This window comes from Diabrotica virgifera, chromosome 2 (genome assembly GCF_917563875.1).
Source record: "Diabrotica virgifera virgifera chromosome 2, PGI_DIABVI_V3a".
NCBI lineage: Eukaryota > Metazoa > Arthropoda > Insecta > Coleoptera > Chrysomelidae > Diabrotica > Diabrotica virgifera.
The window spans coordinates 1,991,190-2,016,951 of NC_065444.1; the positions used below are offsets into that span (position 1 = coordinate 1,991,190).

Here is a 25,762-nt window from a genome sequence, read left to right on the forward strand (position 1 = left end):
CTCTTGTTTATCCTAGTTTATTTTTGAAGTTATACTTCTTTTGGCGCGGTTGAGAGTCATAATATTACGCGCATGCGCACACAGACAGTATGGCGTTTAGTTGCTGAGTCTTTCAAGTTATATATAAATATATCAGTGCAAGAAAAGGTGTGAAAAGAATATATTAGTGTTTTTAGTAAATGTATTATTTATTATAAGTATTGTGTCTTTTGATTTGTCTTCCTTAATAATGGGATGGGTTTTATTAAAACATTTTATTATATATTTATTATACTTCACCTTCCATTCTGTTTGTTACCGTGAATCGTCATTAGGTACGTCCGAACCGATACAGACACAGTCCTCGTAGCGTATTTGGTATAGCATTCGGCCAGAGATCGAGAGGTCTTGAGTTCGAGTCCGGAGCAATCCTATACTTTATTTTATTTCTTTTTTAAAGCGGTAAACACAAAATTAGTTTGGTGTTTAAAAAAATGAAAAGAAACTGTTTAAAGTATATTTATTTTTAAGAAATCATATAGCTACCTAATAGAAGTATAACTTCTTAAGTGCGTACAAAGTACACACACACACACACACACACACACACACACACACACACACATTCTTTTTTTATATCTTCTCCAGTTGTTCCTTTGTTTGATAATATGAAACCTAAATACTTGTAATACTTGTCTATTTCCAGCTATTTTATTTCTGTATTCTCCGTTGTTAGGTATTCAGGGTAGATGTGGAGCAGCCCTAAAGTAGTCCCTTTGTCGTGTTAAGTGGACTGCATATTCTATTGACAGTACTGATAGCAACAGAAAAGATATACGTACACTTATACAGGGTGTCCCCGAAAATAGTGCGTTCTTTTAAGGTATGGATAAAATTCACAATTTAGAACAAAAAAGTCCTATAACATTTTTTTCGAAAGTTAACAGTTTTCAAGAAAAAAATTAGATACATTGTTCTCCATATAAGTGAATTTTTATTTTCATAAATTTGAATGACATGGCAACGAAGCCTAGAAGAACTTGCTGTGACTGTGGAAATTTAACCTAATAACCCCTTGTTTATTTACTTTTAAGTGTGGTTTTTGGGGTTGTTGACATCGTAGGTACCTACTGCAAAATAATGGATATGGGTTTGGTTGATATTTACATTATTTTACCTAGCAGATGCAACTGACCTACAAACCTACTTTTTTAATCTTTAGATTTTTGAGTTGCGCGTTGTTGCCAGACATCAATTTGCATATCAAAATGTATTTTCGTTTTTTGCTCAAACGGATCAATTTAGAAAAAAATGTTATAAGACTTTTTTGCTCTACATGGTGCCTTCTACCTATACCTTTAAGGAACTCACTATTTTCGGGGACACCCTGTATATATTATTTGAGCTATTTTTTGGCTTTTCGCTTTTTTACTGTTTGCGCTTTTTCGCAAACAGTAAAAATGTATCTTGTATATAATTTTAGATGATAGAAAATGCGATGAAGAAACCGAGTATGTATGTGAGGCAAACAAGGAATGGCACAGAGCTCAATGTATTCCTAGAAAGTGGATATGCGACGGAGACCCGGATTGTGTAGATGGTGCTGACGAAAACGCTACTATACATCACTGCGCAACACCTCAACCTTGCAGTGACGATCAGTTTACATGTGGTAATGGAAGATGTATCAACAAAGTAAGTAGCTGTCAACATTTTTTTTAATATTAACTTTATCGCATTCTAACTGTAGTTCAGTAAGCTTTTCGAAAAATGACAAAGAAAAACGGCCTTTACATCATCATTATCAATCACCACTGTACACAGGTCTCCCTCCGGACAAGTGATAAAGTAATCACTTTGCACAGCGAAATATTGAAACAGTTGATCCTCAAGGTATCAAAAAATGTGTCTATAATCAACCGGCTATGCTGTTCTAATGTCCTACTAACTGTAACGAACCGGCTATGCTTCTAGGTACATATTATGAACATTAAAGGTTCTAATGTCTTACAAAAGAAAATAAGAAATAGTTATTTATGTACCAAGTCAGTAAAGTGGCTCTTTATTGAACGAGTCTGATATTACGAGAAGAGCGAGCGTAGCGAGCGAGGCGAGTAACAGACGAGTTCGATCAGGAGTCTTTACTGACGTGGTGCATACAAAATTTTATCGTCAACATATTTTTTTTAATATAATGTCGTCCGAACCACTGGGGTATAAACGACAACAATGGAAAATACATATTAAAAATAAAAAGAGATTATAATGTTAAGTAGATACATATATGTACTAACAAAAAGTATACCTGAAAAATTTGTGATACAATTAAATGTCTTTTATTCCTATTTCCGTTAAAAACTGTATATTGTTGATATTTGTATTGTCTATAAGAAGCTCATATATGTCCCTGGGAAGGTTGAGTTTACTTCTCGTGTGCTGGTATATTTGACAATCGGTTAAGATATGTTTTATTGATGTAAAGTATACGTCATAATAATTCCATGGCAGTGATGACAGATAACTTGCAAGATGACTGCTTTCGATTTTTAATCCCTAGTTATCAATATTAAATAATTACTAAATCGGTAAAGTTTTAGTTTATTTTATATGAATATAATTACAAACAGAATTTCACTTTTTGACATAAATTTAATTGATAATATCGCTAATTGCGTACATTTTTATTAATTAAAGTAAATAAATTTTAAGTCCACTCAAATACTCGCCATTCGATTACTGTCATGGACCACTTACATTCAATCTCGGTTAATTTGATTAATCGCGGCAGGTAAATTAAAATTCTTCTTTCAGTACAATAAAGTGTTACTTTACTGCCGCAAATGAGGGCAAATGAGTACAATAATGAATGACTTTAGTGACGGTTGGCGATAAAAGTCGTTTACCTCCAGGATCACTCCAGGTTACGCGAACCCGCGTTTTTTTCCGAAAATCACTATTAAAAAACTCGCAAAGAATTAAACCGTACTCTTCAAATCCTCCTTGTTCGGTGGTCGCCCGCACACTCCTCTCAAAACCGAAAAAAATCGTTAAAACCATTCCTTGAATCCGTTCATATGTTTATCAAAAATTTTAACTTTCCGAGCCCCATCCCATTAACTTTTATCACCTCCTTCCAACCGAAAGAAGGTTCACCCTTATCGCGTGTTATAAAATTTAATTGCCAGTAAAGACGAAAAGAGATCTGATTTTACGTAAAGAATTTTTGAAGCATCGACGAATAACATATTGAGGGTGATAAAAATTATAGACGTTACAGTGTCAACATTAACATTAACATGTTTGTATCTAGGAATAGGGTGACGCAAAATATTAATTAATATAAGATACGTCTTGTAAAACTTTGTCTTTCAGGAGAAAGAAGAATAAAGCCAACGTATTGTATACTTGTATCACCCTTCCTTAGAGGTCGGACTAAAAATTAACATCAACAAGATGGAAATAATGACTAATCTGGTGCTAAATCGTAATATTGTTGTTGATGGAATGGATATTGAGCAGACTGCATCTTATAAGTACTTTGGACATGAAATTCGGTTGGGAATAGACCAGACGTGCGAGCTCCTACGTCGCATAGGATAGTTTGGTAAACTGAGCTATGTATTTAAATCGGACTTACCCATATGCCTGAAAAGGAAAATTTTTGACCAGTGTGTGTTGCCTGTACACATTTATGGAGGAAAAACATTAACACTCACAAAAAAGATAGTGAACAAGATTTGCGTAAGTCAGAGGGCTATGGAGCGCTAGGTGCTGGGTGTCTCCCTGAGAGACCAAATCCCAAACGAAGAAATACGTCGTAGAACAAAAACAACATACGCTGTCTAAAGAATCACGTCACTAAAGTGGAATTGGGCAGGACACGTCGCAAGACTATCAGACAATGGATGGACACAACGTATTGTCGAGTGGAGGCCACGAGAAGAAGCACTACGGAGCAGAGGACGACCACCAACCAGATGTGCCGACGACCTGTAGCATGGTATCGGTAATTGGATGCAAGCCGCACAAAATAGAGATAGATGGAAAGAGCTGAGGGAGACCTATGTCCAGTAGTGGAGGCATACGGGTTGATGATGATTGTATACTTGTAACAAGAGTTACATCATTATTCAAACTAATATCTTTTCTTATCTCGTTCTTTATTTCTTTAGGATAGTATATATTATTTCAACTAATATCTTTTCTTATCTCTGTTAATTTTTTAGGGTTGGGTTTGTGATCACGACAACGACTGCGGAGATGGTACCGATGAAGGCAAAGAATGTAACTCCAAATATAAAACATGTTCTCCCAACGAGTTTGCCTGTCAAAACTTCAAATGCATTCGAAGCCAATACAGATGCGATGGCGAAGATGATTGTGGAGATCATTCCGATGAAGTCAACTGCAGTAAGTATATTAGTCATATAGTGTCCGCTTATAATAAAAACTTTCTAGCTAAAAAACTAGCGAAACAGACATTCAAGTGGAAGGACCGCTATCCTTCACTAATTCATTTAGTTATTGTGCTTATTTCATAAAAAGTCTTTCATTTCACACGCGATGTGATTTCCTCCGGTGCTTTATCGAAGTGTATATCAAGTTATATTACATGACCCTGCTCGAAGGACCATATAATGTAACCGTAACATTTACGATCAAAATCTGTTATAATAATAAATGGGGGAGTGCATATAGATTTTCACTTCGAAAAAAATTAAACAAGATAGAACTTTTTGTAATTTCATTAAGAAATGTTTAATAAACAACATATCAAAATGTTCTACTCGAGAAGTAGGTGCTTCATTTTTTATTAAACAAATGAACTGCGAAATTAGATATTTTTTTAAATAACTCCGAAAATATAAATTTTAGAAAAAAACTGACTTGACCATTGAAAAATTCAGAAAAGTTTACAAAAAAAAACCTTATATAAAGAATTTTCTAAAATTAAATCTGTATCTTCTATAATTTTTTATTTATAACGCTAAAGTCACCCTTCTCACAAAAAGTTTGGCACACTGTAAACTAACGTACGGCAAAGTGCACGGTCGAGTTATTTTAATGTAATTATTTAACTAATGGATCAAATGAAATTTAACAAATTGAACATGAAAGAAGAATAATTAAGCTATCTTATGGTTATAATAGAAAGAAATAAAATGTATGGGCATAAGTACGGTGTGGGCGGAAAGTGAGCCTTATATGAATTTTGTTTAAAAATGATTTAAAAATGTGTAACTAATACAATTTTTCTTATAAAACTCTCAATTTTGCACAACTTACCTTTAAAGCATCTTACTAAATGATGTTTCATTCAAAAAAAATCTCAAAAATTTAATTCAAATGATATGACGTCTCAAAAAATGTAATTTTTGAAATATTCGTAGTTTTATAGAATTACCACCATTTTAAGACGGTATTACTCAAGTTTGAAATAATCTATTACAGTTTTATAAATGCTTTTTTAAAGCATAGGATGTAATCTTTAAAATGCACTGAATTATTTTACTTTAGAAATGAAATAAACTATTTATTTTTAAGAAAATTAAGAAAGATAACAAAAATGTTATACAAAAACCGAAAATTACCAGCTAAAAAAATGTTTATACAAAGTGATCAAAACTTTTTTCTCTAAAACTTACCTAAAATACATTTAATAATAAGCTTCATCAATAATAAATGTTCAGCAAAAACATTTTTTTGGCTCTTATACAGTATGTCTGCGTAACTTGGAACCTATTGATAACTTTTTTATTACCAGTTTTACGAAAAAAAGTTATACTTTATAAAATACTCTGCATCGTATATAATCTAAGATGCAATCATCAAATATCAAATTTAATTAATGTTATACGAGGTATGTCAAAAAATATGAATTTCACTCAAGAGTAAAGTACCTTTAAATTTCACAATATCGAAAATTGTTTTTAAGAAAAGTTGTTTGGAATTAAAAAAATTGTTTTAGTGCTCAATTACATCCTTCTAATTAAAATATTGTGAATAATAAAGGCACTTAACTCTTAAGAGAAATTCATATTTTTTACATACCTCGTATAAAATTAGAAAAGTTTGATATCTGATGGTTGTATCTTAGATTTTAGACAAGGGAGAGCATTTTATGAAGAATAACTTTTTTTCGTAAAAGTGATAATAAAATAGTTATCATAATTGTAATAAAATGATGATGAGTTTCCGTTATTTGAGAAAAAATTGAATTTTTTTTTTCGATTAGAATGATGTAATTGTATATTTAGACATAGTTTCTAATTTTAAACAACTTTTCATAATAGCATTTCTTGATATTCTGGAATATAAAGGTACTTTACTCTTACTCTTTAACGAAATTCATATTTTTGACATAACTCGTATAAAATTGATAAAATTTGATATCTGATGGTTGAGTTTTAGATTTTTGACTATCCACAGCATTTTATTAAGAAAAACTTTTTTTCGTAAAATTGATAATAGCAAAGTTTTCCATGTGGTTCCTAGCTACGCAGACACACTGTATAAGAGCTTCTGTATAAGAATTTTCAAATTGCAATGCCATATTCTTATTCAGCGTAATTAAAAACAAAATAGAAACATATTTGATCAAAGTAAAGTAATGAATTCAACGATATTTTTAAAATTATTAATAAAAAACCATTGTTATTGTTTAAACAATTAATAAACAATTAGCGGCCAAATCTGCGAGTAGAACGTTTTACTTTAACATGTATATAAACTAACAAAAAAAGTTTTAGAAAAATATAAGCTTGTTTGAATTTTTCCGAAACAATGCATGTTTTCGTTCTAATTGCACTCCCCTAAAAGGAATCTGGGGAAGTGATACATGTTTAATGGAATTCTGAAAATGTGGTCAATAATTATTGAAATTTCCATTTTCACACCTGTGTTTATTTTTTAGAAAAAGAAAACCTAACGTGTGCCGATCCGACGCAATTCCGATGCAACAACGGTCAATGTATTAACTACAATTTGGTCTGTAACAAAGTGTCTGATTGCAGCGATGACTCTGACGAACCTTTACATTGCAATGTAGATGAATGTGCCAAAGTCGAGATACACCAGTGTGGCCATAAATGCGTTGATACACCAACGGGATACTATTGTGAATGTAACCAAGGATACAAGTAAGTAAAGACGACATGTATTAAACTTCTTCTTCTTTTTCTTTTATGTAGACAGTACTGCCTGTTTTTCTTCAACGTTGCCGTTTATTCTGCCCCTAATGTGTCGTTTCATCTTTTCTTTGGGCATCCTATACTTCTTTTGTCTATCGGTGACTTGCCCCTGGCTATTCTTAGAATCCTTTATTCAGACATCCTGTTTATGTATTGATTCCACTCTTATTTTCCGTTCGTAACCCAGGTATTTATATTGTCTACCTCACATATGCGTCTGATTTCCTCACTTCTTACCCTGTCCTGTAGTCCTTCTCAAGCAATCCTTCTTAAGATCTTCATTTCGTTGGTCTCCAGATCTCTTTGTGTTTTGCGTGTGTCTGATCTTGTTTTGGCAGTTTAAGTCAGAAGTGTCCTAATATCTGACTTATATATTCGGGCCTATGTTTCCACTCTTAGCTATTTGTTTTTCAAAATTATGTCGTTTAGGCATGCGGTCGTTCTACTGGCTTTAATTGTTTGGTCTTTTACCTCTTCTTCGATATTGTTGTCGGCTGATAGATTAATTCCCAGGTATCTGAAAGTCAATGACGGTACAGTGCCAGTGACAGTACAATTGGAAGAAACCACAAAACCCATACCAATTAACAGAGGAGTGCGACAGGGAGATGTTATTTCTCCTAAACTATTTACATTAGCACTGGAAGATGTTTTCAAAACAATGGAATGGACAAACATGGGAATAAACATAAATGGAAAGAAACTAAACCACCTAAGATATGCAGACGATGTAGTAGTAATAGCATCAAGTTTTGAAGAACTACAAACCATGCTAACCGAACTAGCAAATGAATCCGAACAAATAGGTCTAAAAATGAATTTTGTCAAAACAAAAACAATGGGTGAAATCCATAAAACGTAGTACCTGCTAATGCTTCAAGTATGTACTACATTTTTGAAGATTTTGCTACACTTATAAAGCATTACTACACTTATAAATGCTTTGTATGTGTTTTACTACACTTACAAAGCATTTAATGCCTTGTAAGTGTAATAAAATCTTCAAAAATGTAGTACATACTTGAAGCATTAGCAGGTACTACGTTTTATGCATTCCACCCAATGACAAACACACAAGATAATAGAAACGTAATACTAAACGACACCACAATAGAAGCGGTTAATGATTATATATATTTGGGACAGATAATAAAAATAAATAAGGAAAACCAAACAACGGAGGTAACAAGAATGGTGATATTAGCTTGGGCAGGATTTGGGAAATTAAAAGGGTCCTAAATAAAAAAATACAACAATACTTAAAAACAAGAGTGTTTGACCAGTGCATACTCCCAATTCTCACATACGCATGCGAAACATGGACCTTGACCAAGGCAAACATGGATAAAATAATGAAGACACAAAGAGCCATGGAGAGAGAAATGTTAGGAGTAAAATTAACAGACAAAAAGCAAAACAACTGGGTAAAAAATAAAACAAAAGTCAAAGACGCAGGACAACATATAACCAGACTAAAATAGAGCTTCGCAGGTCATAACGTTAGACAAACGGACAATAGGTGGAATAGCACGATACAACAATGGAGACCATGGACAGGAAAGAGAGCAAGAGGACGACCCCAGATGAGATGGGGAGACGACATTAAAAAGGTAGGAGGAACGCACTGGAAACAGAAAGCACTAAACAGAAGCGAATGGAGGAAACTGGGGGAAGCCTATGTTCAAAATTGGACGAATTAAAGGGCAAAAGAAGAAGATCTGAAAGTCATTACTTGTATATTATTTGCATATTATTGGTTCTTTGACCATTACTAAGCTTTTTGTTTTTTGGGCTGATATTTTCATATCCATTTCTCTTGCGTTAATGTTGAATTCGTGCAGTAATCTGTTTAGGTTGTCTTCGCACTCTACTACTAACACGGTGTCGTCAGCGTAACAGAGAATTTTTTATCTCTCTGTCGCCCATTTTGTGCCCTCTTTTTTTCTTCGTTTTATTTAAAAAATTTTAAATCTATTTGTTTGTTTTAGGTTACTGGACGACGGAAAAGCTTGTGCTGACATAGACGAGTGCATAGAAAAACCAGGTGTATGCTCTCAATATTGTTCGAATACACCTGGCAGTTACTATTGTAAGTGCAACGAAGAATACTACGAAAGAGAACCAGACGAGCACACTTGCAAACGAAAAGACAACATAACACCATGGCTTATATTCACCAACAAGTATTACGTCAGAAATATGTCCATAGACGCTCATATCTACAATCTAGTCCACCAAGACTTGATGAACGTTGTGGCTTTGGACTACGACTTAAAAGAACAAAACCTTTATTTCTGTGATGTAACTGCAAAGACCATATTTAGAAGCGCTTTTGGAAGTAAAGTTAAAGAAGCGGTCATACGTCATGACTCTCACGGCCTAGAAGGACTGTCAATAGATTGGATAGCTAGAAAAATATATTGGTTGGATAGACACTCCAAGAATCTCGATGTTTCGGAACTCGATGGAACAAACAGAAAGACTCTTAAGACTAGTATACAAGACCCAAGAGCTGTAGTTGTTCATCCTGGTACTGGCTATTTGTACCTATCTTCTTGGCACCTGCAAGCTTTTATTGGTAAAATAGGAATGGATGGTTCAAACTTCACGAGGATCTTGACGTGGGAAAACGACATTGCCTGGCCGAATGCTCTTACTATCGACTTCTTCACCGACAGATTGTACTATGCTGACGCTCATTTGGATTACATTGCTCATTGTGATTTAGAGGGAAGAAACAGGCATATTGTTATTTCAGGCATCGCTGTACCACACGTATTCGCTCTAACACTGTTCGACGATTATATATACTGGACAGATTGGAATTTGAAAGCCATTAGTAGATCGAATAAATTCAATGGCAATGGACTACAAATCTTAAGAAACACCACTCACAAACCATACGATATCCACATCTTCCATCCCTTAAGACAGCTTCCTTACACCAATCCATGTGGAACGAACAACGGTGGGTGTTCTCATTTGTGTTTGATCGCTCCCCCACCAGCTTCAAGCTACCTCAACATCGACGGTTATGGCGATGAAGGGACAACTAGCTTCGTATGCGCCTGCCCCAATCAGTACTACTTGGCTAGCGATAAGAAGACTTGCATCGCGAATTGTACGGATGGGCAGTGGCAGTGTAAAGGACATGATGAGAAGTGTATTCCGTGGTTCTGGCAGTAAGTATGCGTTTTATTTTTAAAAGTTATATAGTGTATAAAAATAAAACAATTATTTCTATTCTTTTGCCCAATCATTGTATCACTTTCTTGTGATGAAAAAATAAAATGTTGAAAATTTCAGCCCTTAAAAAAATTTTTTAGAGGTCACTCAAGAATTTTTTCTCCAACAATTGCGTTATTTTTCCCCAAATTGTTTCTCTTTAAATATCATCAAAATCAATGAAAAAAAAGTCTAAAAACAAAATAAATTATCAATCGAAGTAGCACAGAAATCGACAATAAATATCGTTCCCATACCACCAGATTGACAACACGTGGAATACTTTCTTTGGTTACAACCTCCCGAGATTTTCAAAATTTATAAATCATACAGGATGCCGAGGAAATTAAGATGAGAGAATTTTAAATAATTCACAACCGATCTGCTCAGCGTGGTAAAAGTTCCAACAAGAAAGATTCCTTAGTACTCAACAAAAGAGTAAATGAATTAAAATGTATAAACATTTTCAATTTCTTTGCAGCACGAAAATGCAGCAGCTGCATAATACTCTGGTTAAATCGGAGAGTGCAGGAAGAGTCTATATCGGTTTCGGAGGTTTTTTCCTCCTCATCAGTAGTCCCATATCCTCTTCTCCCCGATTTCCCCAGGCGTTACACTTTGGGCCTTTCCGAATTGCAAAGAACGAACTTTAACACCTTTAACTCTTCTTAAGAACTTCATCTCTACAGGTCGTGTCTTGCTCTTTTATCGTTCCGTTAGATTAGATCAGAGGTTCTCAATCTGTGGTACATGTACTACTGGTGGTACATATCATTATTGGCGGTGGTACACAAAACACAGAAAAAATTAAAATAGTAGTACTTATTAGTAAGTATTGATAATACAATTTAAAGATATAGGTGGTACCAAAAATAATAAAAATAACTGTAGGTGGTACATCACTCAAAAAGGTTGAGAACCGCTGGATTAGATGATTCGCTGTTCAAAAGTCAGAACCAAAAGGCTGCTTTGAAAATTTGAAAATTTTCTTTTTTTTTTTTATTCTATGATATTTCTTTTCTGCGTATAAATTTTTGTTCATTGTGTGATACAGTTGTAGGGTTTTCTACTATGCTATTGATTTCTGCTTCTAGAGATCCTGTTTCTTCTATTATTACTCCTAAGTTTGTAAAAGCTTTGACTTGTTCTATTTTTAAATATGTATAAACATTTTCAATTTCTTTGCAACACGAAAATGCACGAAAAGCAGCTGCATAATCCTCTGGTTAAATCGGAGAGTGCAGGAAGAGTCTATACCGGTTTCGGAGGTCTTTTTCCCTTCATCAGTAATCCCATATCCTCTTCTCTCTGATTTCCAAAGGCATCATACTTTTGGCCTTTCCGAATTGCAAAGAAAGAAATGTCACGGATGAACTAGAGCCATCTACCGTAAAACAAAGTAAGTTATCAATCGAAGTAGCACAGAAAACGACAATAAACGACTAGAGCATTATGCAACTGCTGCATTTTTGTGTTGCAAAGAAATTGAAAATGTTTATACATTTTCAATTCATTTACTCTTTTGTAGGAGTATTAAGAAATCTTTCTTGTTGGAACTTTTACCACGCTGGGCAGATGGGTTGTAAATTATTTAAAATTCTCTCATCTTAATTCTCTCGGCATCCTGTATGATTTATAAATTTTGAAAATCTCGGTAGGTTGTAACCAAAGAAAGTATTCCACCTGTTGTTTGTTCTATTTTTGTTCTTTCAACTTCTATATTAAGTTCTTCTCTTCTTTTTGCTATCTGCATAACTTTTGTTTTGTTAACATTTATCTTCTTTAATTTGTTAAGTAACTACTTCTTTCCAATTTCCAAATTGTTCTGTAGTTCTTTTCCATTTTTTGCCATTAGCATCAAATCGTCAGCAAATACTCCTTCTGAGATTTCTACCCTTTGCAGATTTCTATATTCTACATTTAGTTTTTTACTCCTAATCTGACACATGCTCCATCGGTTGTCGGTAAGTTTTATAATTTCGCTGGTTGAGCAACGTGTCCTCATTGGTAAAAATTTGCTACGCAAATTCTTGCGACGAACCTTAGTTCAATACGAACGAAAAATTTACCAGTAAGGATGTATTAATAAAGAATGTATGTGCAATAATATAAATAATATATTATGTTATCTTTCAATAATAAGATGTATATACTTGTAGGTGCGATGGAGAGAAAGACTGCAAAGACGGCTCCGACGAACCTGCAACTTGTCCTCCACGCCAATGCAGAGCCGGTTCCTTCCAATGCAAAAACCTCAACTGCACACCTTCTGCCACCATTTGCGACGGCACCGACGATTGTGGCGATAACTCAGACGAACAAAATTGCGACAAAGAATGCCCAGAACTGGAAATCAAATGCAAATCAAACGGCAGATGTATCTTATCCAGCTGGCAGTGCGACGGAGACGCTGACTGTAAAGACGGATCCGACGAAGATCCAGAAATCTGTCATAAACGTGCCTGTGATCCTGAAATCGAATTCCAGTGCAAGAACGGTCGTTGCATACCTAAACTCTGGGTTTGTGATGCTGATAATGACTGCGGAGATGATTCAGATGAACCTGCTTACATGTGCCGACAAAGGAACTGTACCACTGGTTGGCAACGGTGTCCTGGAAGAGCCAACTATCGTTGTATCCCCAAATGGCTGTTCTGTGACGGCAAAGACGATTGCAGAGACAACTCGGACGAACTACCAGAAAATTGCCCACAATGCAACCCTGAAACTGATTTCAAATGCAAAAACAACAGATGCATACCCAAGCAGTGGAAGTGTGACTTTACAGATGACTGTGGAGATGGATCTGATGAAGTCGAAGAACAATGTAAGGGATCTTACAGGGAATGCTCAGAGTCAGAGTATAGATGTGCTAATGGAAAATGCATTTCTTCACGATGGAGGTGTGACCACGAAGACGATTGTGGTGATAATTCCGATGAAAGCGATTGCAATGGGTTCCAATGTAAGAACGGTACTTTCCAATGTGCTTCAGGACATTGCATTGCTTCGTATTTCCGCTGTGATGGCGACAGGGATTGTAGAGATATGTCAGATGAAAAGAACTGCCCTCCTAGGTATCCTGGAGGAAGATACTGCCCAGAATCTAGGTTCGAATGTGATAATCATCTGTGTATTAGTTCAGCTGATATTTGTGATGGTGCTGATGATTGCGGAGATGGATCAGATGAGTCGCCACTTCTGTGTACCAACTTTAACTGTGATACCTTGAAGAGATACCAATGCGCCAACCATAAATGCATTCCTAGGTACCAATTGTGTGATGGCATCGATAATTGTGGAGATGGATCTGATGAAAACAACATGACTCTTTGTGCTACCAAAATGAAACCATGTGATGGTCTTACAGAATATAAATGCGCCAACAGAAAATGCATCGACAGAAAACAAGTTTGTGATTTTGCTGATGATTGTGGTGACAGTTCTGATGAGCTCGGATGTCATCATAATGACGTTTGTTCTGACGCTACTAGAGGAGGATGCGAACATCACTGTATGAACCTAACTGATGGAGGTTACATCTGCGCTTGCTACTCAGGCTTTATCATATCCCAAGAAAACCGCAAAGTATGTCTAGATGTAGATGAATGTGCCACAGGTACTCACCATTGCTCACAGATATGTATAAACCTAAATGGAACCTACGGTTGTGCATGCAGAGATGGTTTTAGACTGTCAGATCAACTATCTGGTGTCTGTAAAGCAGAAAAAGAAGAAGTTAGTTTATTGGTGGCGAACGGAGGTGAAATAAGATCATTTGAGTTGAAGCGACGAGAAGTTGAAGGAGTAATAACTGAAGAACAACGTATAGATGCAGTTGATTATAATCCCAAACAACAAATGATCTTCTGGGCTGATAGTAGACAAAAAACTATCAAACGGTCCTACATGATAAATGCTCTTAATGGTGAAGTTAAAGCTGGATTCTCTCAAGATTTAGAAATTAAAGGAAACTCTAAACCTGTATCTATTGCAGTAGATTGGGTGGCCAATAATCTTTACTGGACAGAGATCGATAGAAGCGCTAAACCCAAGGGAAGAGTAATGGTAGCCAAAACAGATGGAAGATATCGTAGATCACTTATTAATGTTGGCTTAGAGAATCCATCGTCGCTTGTAGTTGATCCTTCACTTGGGAAGATGTTCTGGACTGATTCTGGTTCAACGCCGAAGATAGAAGTGGCATGGATGGATGGTTCCAAACGTAGAACTCTCATTACGGATCAAATTCGTCATCCCACCGGGCTAGCTATCGATTACTCAATGGATCACGCTGTTTACTGGGTAGATACCAAGTTGAATGTTATTGAAAGAATGAATCCAGATGGTAGCAATAGAAAGACTGTGATAAGAGGAGATATATTGAAGCATCCTATATCGCTGGATGTATTTGAAGCCAATATTTATTGGATAACAAAGAACACAGGCGAGTTGATTCAACAAGATAAATTTGGACGAGGTGTTCCAGTGGTGATCCAGAGAGATATGCAGAACCCTTCAAGTGTTAAAGGTAAGGTATTAAAGTTGTGAAATAAATTACGTGTTTTTAACTTTCTTTCTCTTTCCAGTTTACCATCAACTCAAATACAACGAGTCCATTATAGATCCTTGCACCAACAATCACTGTTCTCATCTTTGTTTGGTGGTTCCGAATGGCCACAGATGCTCCTGTCCAGACTCTGCTACTCCCAGCCAGAAGATCAAGGCAGATATCATTTGTGACGCTGCTTCAGAACGAGAGCGACCTCTACCGAGAATATGCAAATGCGAAAACGGTGGATACTGTCAAGAAGTTGACGATAGCCAAGAACTGTCTTGTAAATGTTTGGAGAATTACCAGGGAGAGTTCTGTGAAATTCATTCAGAGCATAGCACAGCTGGACAAGCAGCCAATACCACTGCTATTGTCGTTCCTATTGTAGTCGTATTGTTAATATTGGGTGCAGCTACTGGTGTCTACTTCTTCATCAGAAAGAGACCTTTGTAAGTATATTGTAATAATCTTCTAATAAATCAAAACGTTTAAGTCAAAGTTTTACGAGAATTAGGACATGTCAAATAATGAAATATTAATATGAAGGTTAGAAAATACAATATTTATAAATTCAGTTTAATAAAGCTATATATGATTGTGAATCAAACTGTGTAAAAAATCAAAACAAACAAAATTCTTACTGTAAATTGTCGGCAACACTGTAAACATTTTTGCCAATCGCGCAGCTGTCATTGAAGTTCGAAGTATTCCCGTATCAGTGGCGTACGATTCCTAATCTATTTAATTACGATTGAAGAAAATAATTTGTGTTCTTTTCAGCAGCAAGGGATCTGGATTAGGCAGTCTAGCAAGTAGTCAAAGTGTATCGTTTAGACAAGGAACCAACGTAGAGTTCGGTCCTCCAAATGCGTTTAACAATGGCGGCGGCCCTTCTGAAACGCTGGATGTAGCTTACAATCTAGATGCGATGAGTGGCAACCCTGGAAACAAAAACCGAGATTTCCATAATCCAATGTATGATGCTGTACAGAATAATCCTGACACGCTTCCTAACGGAAGTGGAGGTAAGTGTAACATTTTATTATTTCAGTTTTGAAAGTGATCTTCCTACGTTATTTCTTTGTGTTGGTGCCCATATGGTGGTAGGTGTAGTTACCCCCTATGATGGGGTTGATTAACTCGAACACTATTACCAGATATATATTTATTTATCAACGCTAAATATACCAGTAACGAATTGGTGGACAAAGTCTATATTCTAACTACTTGATGTCTGAATAATGAATAAAGAAGAATGAATGATCCCTTTACTTTCTCCGTATCTATAAATAAACTCGTGATTGTTTTTATTGTGATTGCTGACACCGAATCGACCATGAAATATTAATAATATCAAAATAGCTGACTAGGTCTTTTTCTCGAAACGAGTGCTCCACATTGTGACATCAATGTCACCTAATTATTCTACTATAAACAATAATGTTTGGGTAAGACTTTTAAAAATTAAATCGATATGAATTGTTCTTAATATTTTTGGATGCTAATATATATCCTGTACGCCCAATTAATGTCTTTTTCCACTATATTAATCCACTTTGTTCTGATCTTCCTTTTCGTTTGGGACCGATTAGTTTTCTGGTCATAACTAGTTAGATATTCTGTTCGCTGCCATTCTTTCTACAAGTCCCAACCATCTGATTCTTTGTGACTTAACGAACCTGGTGAAAGGAGGTTCTGTATACAAAGCATTAATTCGTTGGTGGTTTTTCTCGACCATACCTCTTATGCCTATTTCCTTGTGGAATGTTTATAATAAACTAGTCTAAATGGGAAATAAGCCACAATTTAACTAAAAAAATAATTTTATTAACGTTTCGACGCCGACGCCCAAATCGGATGTCGAAACGTTAATAAAATAATTTTTTTAGTTACATTGTGGCTTATTTCCCATTTAGAATAGTTTATTACATAGATTGTATGAGCTAATTAGATGAGCTAATCCAAGATCCCACAAATAACTTAGTAGAACAACGATATAAAAACAAATTAAACAAAGGCTTTTAATTAAAAACATAAGAAATAATAACTGACAAAATAGAAATTGCAAATGAATTAAATACGCATTACAGTACATTAGGGCAAAAGTATGGACAAAAAATAACCATTTGTAATGATACATCGTAATGATACATATCTGACATCATATCATGTACCTACCTCAGTCACAAGGTGTAAATAAAAATAATATACAAAACAACACAGCAAAATATCTTCGTGCGACTTAATTCTTATTGTGTGAAAAGGACAAGTGCGACAAAACTACGGCACGAGAAATCCCTCGCACGTTCAAAATTCTTATAATGTGAAACAGCACTACTTATTTGTATTTCGTGGCCCAGATAGATGTATTTGTCAACTGTTTCGATAAGGCAGTTTACTAGTTTCTATGGTTCGGTAGGTACTAAATTGGTCGTCATTTTAGTTTTCCCAAAGTTTATTTCCAGCCCTACTTTTTGGGAAACTCGTTGTAGTTCTTGCAGCATTTTGTGGGCTTCCTTTAAGTCATCAGTTATTAGAAATATGCCATCTGCAAATCGTAGGTGGTTCAGCCTTTCGCCATCGACATTCAAACCTCTGATTTCTCATTCTAACATCGGGAATGCATGCTGCATTAAGACATTGAATAGTTTTGGTGACATGTTGTCTCTGTTCGAGCCTTTTAAATATTTAATTAATTTTTGTCTTGTCTGAGGTGTCATTTACCCTGTTATCAGAAATCGTTAATATATTAGGAGTTCAAATCGCTGAATAGACACAGTCTTCTACTCACAGACATATGCGTTTTGTTTTGATAATAATTACGTCACATACAAGTCAGGTCATATTGTTCTGTTTAATCAGCAGAAACGCTGGGAAGAATTTAACCTTGGTGTATCGAGAATTTCGGTCACATAGTGTCTTGAAAGGTTTTGTAGTCAGAACTTTTTAAGATACCTGGCAACGAACGTCAAAATTCGGTGTCGTTGATAATATTTTTAATAGAAGTTCCACAAGATACTGTAATGCACGTTTTGACATTCCGGGTTACGGTACAAACATTTTAATTATTCGTGCGGGTTTTGGAATTATCCATATTTAGAGATATACTGTTAATTTTTCGCCCTTTAATATTTTTGCAAACTGTTAACTCTTTGATTGAAAGCTGAATTATAGAGAATAGAAGTAGTACAAAGACTTTTACTTAATTTTCCGAACCGGGGGTTTGTTAAGAGCGGGTAGCCCTTTAAGAGAGCCCCCACAGTCTCCTTGTCAATGGTTGATAATAAAATGTAAATAATATGAATGAAAAGAATAAGTTTATAAATATATCTTTTTCCAGCTCTCTACGAGGTCTCCGACTTACCAAAACCAAAAGGTGACACATTCCTAGAGCCGCCTAGTGCAGTAATAGCGCCATCTAGCATCAAACACATGTCATCCCCTAACGTCCAAGTAAGACACAGAGAACTAGATCCGGCGACCCAGGATACGGGTAAAGACACTCAAAAACTTGTAGAGGAAGACTGCTGATATCAATTGAAAATCCCAATCTTTAATATAGCATACAACTACAATAGATAATATCAACAAAAGTGAACTTTTTGTATTATAGAGTGACGTTACTTGATTTTATTGACAGGTAAACACTGTTTTCGTATCATTTTACTAAGACAATGTCGAGTTAAAAATTATTTTGTGACTTTTGTAATAATATTCATGTAGAATTAGTGGAATGATATAAAAACCCTGCGTCTAGACTCTTGAGTTTAGAAGTTATTTAGTCAATATCATAATTTATTTTTTCAATGTTTGTGAATAGTCGATGTTGAGAAATATATTTTTTTATTGAGAATGTAAATGTAGTGAGACGAATTTTTCATGAACTGGAACTAGACCTGTAGGACTGTTGCATATTGGGGTTCAAGTGCCATTGAAAATTGAAAGAAAATGAACAAAAATGACATTCTAGTTCCACTCTTATGAGAAATGATTAAATACATTATAATTTTCCGGTAGTACAGAGTCTGTGAAATTGTGAAATGATTTAAAAAAATATTTGACCACTTTTCGGGCTATTGAAAACATTTTGTTTACATCGTTTCTGTGGTATGTAATTTTATTCTTTTTATTGTTGTAAATAGATGTAAACATAGTTTAAAATAACAATTGTACATATTTTAATATCATTTTAACCTTTTTTACTAGGTTTTAATTTTTAGTCAATTATTGGAAAATATATTGACAGTTTTTGGAATTTGTAACAATAACAAGTATCTTTACGTAGTATAGCAAATTATATCCATATAGTTTTTTTACTACAAAAATCTGGTAGGTCTTCCAGAACCCCACAGTGTTACAGGACACAACAGGACAACCCCATACAAGGAGACAAAAGATGTTTGACAAGTGATTCATAAAGAACTGCTCTCCTTTCTGGTCTCTCTCGGGCAATTTCAATTTCCTTGCGTTTGCCATACTGATACTCATTCCCATAAAGAATCATCTAAGGGTACCTCTCCGTTCCGAACGTTGGAGATGATTCTGGCTATAATGATTTTGCTGCTTGTTATATGGAATAGTTGTGTTGAGGTATTTCTATACCATGCTCTCAGGTTAGCAAACCAGGATATTCTTCTTCGTCCTGGAGCCCCTTTTCCTTCAATTTTACCTTTCAAAATGCATTGGAGTAGCTCGTAGCTGCGTTGATTTCTCATTATATGTCCCAAGTACTGCAGCTTACGGCTCTTCAAGATGTTGGCCAAATCTGCAGTTGTGTTCATCCTCCGTAGTACTTTTTCATTGGTGACTTTGTCTGTCCATGGTATCTTCATAATCCTTCTATTCGCGGTGTGCAAGTACTTGGAAGGGAAACGAGAAACGACCGTGCGCGGAAATATTGCAACTATCTTAAATAATTCATATTGTCAATTGAAATTGTCAAATTGACGTATATTTCATACCTTCTCTCATTAAAGCAGAAAAATTATATATTGCTCCCATAGAGTTATATATTAGCATAGAGAGAGTGTCATTCAGAGCGAAGTGACGACACCATCTTTTTTATTTGGATTAGTGCTGTTTCACTCTTACACATAGTAAAGCTGCTACAGTTGTCCTCCTCTTCCGTGCCTATATTCACACTGAATGTCATCATATATTTTCGATACAATGTGTTAGAAAGAGATGCAGCAAACCAGTCCATGAGATCTTGTCGTCAGGAAGCGCGGAAGGTAGGCTCCCTCTATGTTAATATATACCTCTATGATTGCTCCACAATATTGATATGATATGCAATTATTATATAAAGGTAAATTTAATTAATTTTATTTTGCTTGCATTACTGCATTTTAATAACTAATTTTATTTACTACATACAATTGTTTACGTTTTATTAACATAACCTGAATCTTATTTTTTCTTCTTCTTATTTTTTTGGACTATGGCCTTGACAATTATCCAGCAACCAGGACTAATATAATTGGCCAATATAATTAAAAGTGCGAATAAAAGTACAGAGCGTAGAAATAGAGGTCGCTTTGCCGAACTTGCACGGTCCCAATACAACCATGACTCAAAAGCCTGAAGTTTCGATAGAGTTTCCGCCTTCAATGTCCACGTTTCTACTCCGTATTATAGAAGCATTAAGTACACGCAACATTTAAGGAGCCTTATTTTTGTTTCTATGGTGAGGTCATGATTCTTGGACATATAGTTCATAGTCAAGAATGCACTTTTAGCCTTTCTTTAGACATCTAATCTCTTGAGTATTGTCCCACGACTCATTGATTATAGTTCCCAAGTAGTTGTATTGTGAGACACGTTCATTTCTCATTTGGTTCACATACAGATTTGCTCCAGTTATGTTTTCCTTGCTGATGATCATTAGCTTGGTTTTGCTAGTGTTTATATCTAGTCAATATGTTCTACTTGTTTCCGTTATCCTTCTATGATATTGAAAATCACTGTTGCATCATCTGCATACCGCAGGTTACTGAGCTTGACTCCATTTATTGAGATGCCTTCATCAATATTGTAGCGTGATTAGTGTAATTACTTCTAATTACAATAAAACTAGCGGTTCGTATTTATATACGACTTTATTATTTATTTATACAAGTTTACTTTACAAACTTTAGCTTAAGACTAACTCTATTCACAAAAATTATGCCTTATATATCCTAGTCGTTATTCTCGATCATTCCGGGCTAAGCCAGCTCTCCGACTATCGTGTGACCTTCCAACAACCGCGCATCGGTTCCACGTATAGCGTGCTTCGATCTAGACTTTTCTCGGCTTACGCCTTGCGGCTGGTGACTCATTGTTTTGCTACAATATCTTTTTAGAACCTCTTCAAAAATGTGCTCTGAGTACAGATTTTGACCTGATCTGTATATGCCCCATCTATTCGGAGCACTGCTGATTGATTCCAATACAGGTTAGCTGTTATTTTCAGGTCTCTTCAGTCAATCCCTGTCCTCTTCAACACTTCCATCATTTGTTCATGCCTCATCAAACTTCCTTTAACTGTGACGTATCTTGATTTTTGTAGTAAAAAAAACTTTAGTTTCTTTGCAGATGCTATAAAAGATCCGTTTTCACTGTTAATGAATCAAATCCCAATAGCTTTCAATAGATTTTAACCATTACATTTTATTTATTCTGCATAATATTTATTTATACTCACGGTGCAGCAAAAAGTAACACACACTGTTCGCAAATTTCACAGACTAACATTAAGTCCGTACATTACAAATACCGTTGCACGTCATCATTATCTAAGTCAGAGATCTATGTTGACATTGTTGTCCAATTACAAAAAATTCCTGAATTCATTTTAAATAAAATATAGCTGCAGAAGTGAATACAACAAAACAAATTAATATTCAATGTAAATAAATAAAAACATTAGAAATAGAAAACAAGAATTGTTATAATCTTACGTTAAAATAAATAATAAAAACAAATCGGAAGTATCAACACCGCAACTGTTAAATAAGTCAAATGCTTATGCAATATGCCAAAATGTCACCTTTGTTCGATCGCTGCTGTTAAGAGTGTAATCCGAACAAGTATGTTTTATCAAAACACTTTATATTCCACTTATAGAAATTAAATTAAACAACTTAGAATATGTTTCTTTAAATTTACATTAATAGAAATCTTCCTATATTATTTTTATGCGTATATGATAAAATATGTCTAGTGGCTGCAATTCCAGTGTACTCGGCTAAACGATTTTAAAAAGGAACAGACCTACGACTGAAATATTTCGTATTGATGTGATGTCACTCGTTATGACGCGGATGACGTGCAACGGTGTTTATAATGTACGGACCATATATATGTAAATATTCTAAGTAGTTCTCATGTAAAAAATCAAAAACCTTTCCGTTTTAATATTAATGACCTTTTGAACATTCCAATTTTTACGTCTATTAAGCGAAAAACACCGTCCAAACAACGTGGTTGTTGTAATGAAATTTCCTCTGAAACAAATCAGATGCTGTTTTATTTTAGTTTAAATTTTATTGAATTGTTATTTAATTCTATGATTTTATCGATAATAAGGAATATTTATTTTGAGAGGCGATCGGGCTGAGTGATGAACATGTCTTTCATTTGTAAACTAGTCAGTCTTCTTCTTCCTAAAGTGCCGTCTCCTAGTCGGATATCATCATCACTATCTTTACTCTATCTACTGCTGCTCTGAAGAGTTTTATAGAACTGCATTTAAACCAGTCCCTTAAATTTTTCAACCATGATACTCTCCTTCTTCCTATACTCCTTCCTCCTCTTATTTCTCCCTGTATGATCAGTCTTAGTAGTTCATATCGTTGCCCCCTCATTACGTGTCCTAGATATAACTTTCTTATGTTTATCGTTTTTATAATTTCGTATTGTTTGTCCATTTCTCGCAATACTTCCGTATTAGTTTTCTTTTGTGTCCATACTATTCTAAGCATCCTCCTGTAACAGCACATTTCAAAGGACTGTAGCTTATTTATGTGTTATTGCTTCAATGTCCAGCTTTCAAGTCCATATTGCAATATTGAAAACACGTAGCATCTCAAAGCTCTTACTCTCAGTTCTAATCTAAGGTCTTTGTTGCAGAGAATTGTTTTCATTTTTACAAATGCATTTCTTGCTATTTCTATTCTAGCCCTTATTTCCGTTGTTTGATCATTATTGTATGAAATCCAGGTTCCTAGGTATTTGTATTTATCTACTCTTTCTATCGGTACCTACTACCTACATTCCCCAAATGTATGTTTGTTCAGACAAACACTTTTCCAGACTTGTTCTTATCTCTAGTGAGTGGTCCTAAGTTTCATCAAGGTTACTTCCAATGTACGTTATTCTTGTTACTCTTTCCAGATCTGTTCCGTCGACATTGACTTTGACCCTTCTGTTTTGGTGCTTGCTGATGACCATTGTTTTTGTCTTCTTTGTATTCAATTTCATCGACATGTTACTACAACTAAACAATATTTCTATAAGCTCTTAAATTTTTCTAATGTTAATTTCTGATTCCTTGATTCTACTATCTCCTTCTTCTTCTTCTTTAAGTGCGGTCCCTTTAAGAAAGTTGGCTATCATTAAGGTTATCTTCACCTTTGACACTGCTGCTCTAAACAGCTTAATAGAGTTATAATTTAACTATTGATGTAGGACTTTGTATGCAGGACTCTGCCATATGCCTTGTTGAAATCAAGGAAACAGGTATAAATAGTTTGGTTAACATCCATACATCTTTGCGCCAATACTTTAAGGGCAGTTCTTTTTCAGTGTATGTATTTTAATATGTCTACATATACCTAAACTCTGTGTCAATATGGCGCCAAAAGTCTGATTGTATTACAGCTACTTAACTTCTTTCAATGCACATATCAACCCATGTTCATTATTTTGCCCGTAAGCCCTTCAAAAAAGGGTAGCATTGAATGCTTGTAGACTAGAACTTATGACGTACTTACAGCATGAAGTTACCCAAAAATAAAAATATTCATTATGGTCTTGTTGCAACTATATGTAACTTTGTGTAAATATTTTGGGAGCAAAATTGTCTGTTTTACAGAAGATAATATAAAATTGTTTATATACATTGGTTTTATTTAATATCCAGTATCCAGTACAGTTAGCTATCGCAATATCCACTAGAACATATTATGGACTAGATATAAACACCAGCGAAACCAAGCTAATATCTAAATGGGCGCAGTTCCCAAAGGCCATAGATGAAGACAAATACCAAGCTAATGATCATCAGCAAGCAAAACATAACTGGAGCAAATCTGTACGTGAACCAAATCGGAACGAAACCGTGTGTGTGTGTGTGTGTGTGTGTGTGTGTGTGTGTGTGTGTGTGTGCGTGAGTGTGTGTGCGTGAGTGCCGGTGGGTGTGCGTGAGTGTGTGTGTGAGTGCTCGTGTGTGTACGTGAGTCTGCGTGTGTGTGAGTGAGTGGGCGTGAGTGTGTGTGAGTGAGTGTGCGTGTGTTAGTGCGCGTGAGTAAGAGTGCGTGAGTAGGCGCGAGGGTGCGTGAGTGCGCGTGTGTGTTTGTGGGTGCGGTGAGTGTGCGAGTGTGTGCGTGCGCGTGTATGCACGTGTGTGTGTCCGGGTGAGTGTGCGTGATTGTGTGTGTGTGTGTGTGTGTGCGTGTGTGTGACAAATGATATTACTACACATAATTTTGAATTTTCCAATTTTACAGTAAAAGTTTCAAACCGCGAGAGAGCGGTACCGACGAAACCCACAGCCAAAAAAACAGATGTAAACTCTAAATTTCAAATAAACTTTTATTTCTCGATGGCCTCTTGCGTAAGCAGTTATCCAGTCGTACGAATTTATATATTAAATATTAAAATTATAATGAATAAAATAAAAAAAAAGATAATTACTTTTACTATTATTTCTGTGTATTCGTTCAGTAATCAGGTTACAATAATATTTCAGTTCATAATTTGTGTTTTTCTAGATAAATATATATTTTTCTCGTTTTGTATATTTCACATACACCATTTTTATCAGAAAAGTACAAGTTTCAAACCGCGAGAGAGCGCTACCGTCGAAACTCACAGCCAATAATTGGCAGTGTAGATACCATGGATATAATAACAGAATAGATTAGGCCAGTCCGAAAAATAGCGTAACGCGGAACAGTTCGGGTCGGTGGTCTATCTGTCTCTCTCTACCGGCGCTTAGCTTTCTCTCTCTAGCATATGATGGCTGCCGCCTCTGTGTAACTGTCGTTCCATTACTCCCACCTCTTGGTAGATACGCTCACACTCGCACGACAGACAAAGATAGCTAAACCACCGTACTTGATATCGGCGTTACACCCCGATGCATTGAGTGGCATATGACTAGCCAGATCTATTGTTGACATATCTCTGGTAAATACTGTGTTTTGCTTACAACGACAGAATTTTGGTGAACGCGTTTTGACAGTTAAAATTTGGGTCGACCATGTTTCTCCAACTGTCATCAATACGACTAACTTTACGCGTAACTTTGATACGAGAATTATAAAAAAAATATGCATTCAAATCCAGATCCCGATAAATATTTATTTATGTGAGTAATGTCCAAACTAAAACAAAATCAATTTTGTTTTACGTAACAAACGTTACGGTACAAAATCACGAGACACATGTGATCAGAATAGCAAGAGATAAATCAGCAATCGGTAGAATTATCGACCGACCACGGAAAAGATAGAGTGACAACCTTCCATGGACGTATCAATCCGCAAATGAATAATCAGACTTGCTTATAAAGATGAAGAAGAAGATATAAAATAAAAAGCAATATCAA

General features: G+C 35.3%; 1 protein-coding gene across 2 annotated transcripts in view; it reads left to right on the forward strand.

Annotated features, from left to right (window-relative positions):
- Positions 1-24,048, forward strand: part of LOC126879937 (low-density lipoprotein receptor-related protein 2) — a 538,921-nt gene extending 514,873 nt beyond the window's left edge. The window contains exons 18-25 of one of the 2 annotated variants that reach the window (XM_050643311.1): positions 1,463-1,674; positions 4,206-4,389; positions 6,893-7,118; positions 9,158-10,351; positions 12,554-14,925; positions 14,984-15,398; positions 15,730-15,974; positions 18,290-24,048. In XM_050643311.1, coding sequence (XP_050499268.1) covers positions 1,463-1,674; positions 4,206-4,389; positions 6,893-7,118; positions 9,158-10,351; positions 12,554-14,925; positions 14,984-15,398; positions 15,730-15,974; positions 18,290-18,480 — 5,039 coding nt within the window. In that variant the 3' untranslated portion in view covers positions 18,481-24,048. The remainder of the gene's footprint in view (positions 1-1,462; positions 1,675-4,205; positions 4,390-6,892; positions 7,119-9,157; positions 10,352-12,553; positions 14,926-14,983; positions 15,399-15,729; positions 15,975-18,289) is intronic. The other variant, XM_050643312.1, reaches the window with a different exon arrangement.
- Positions 24,049-25,762: the final 1,714 nt, after the last annotated feature.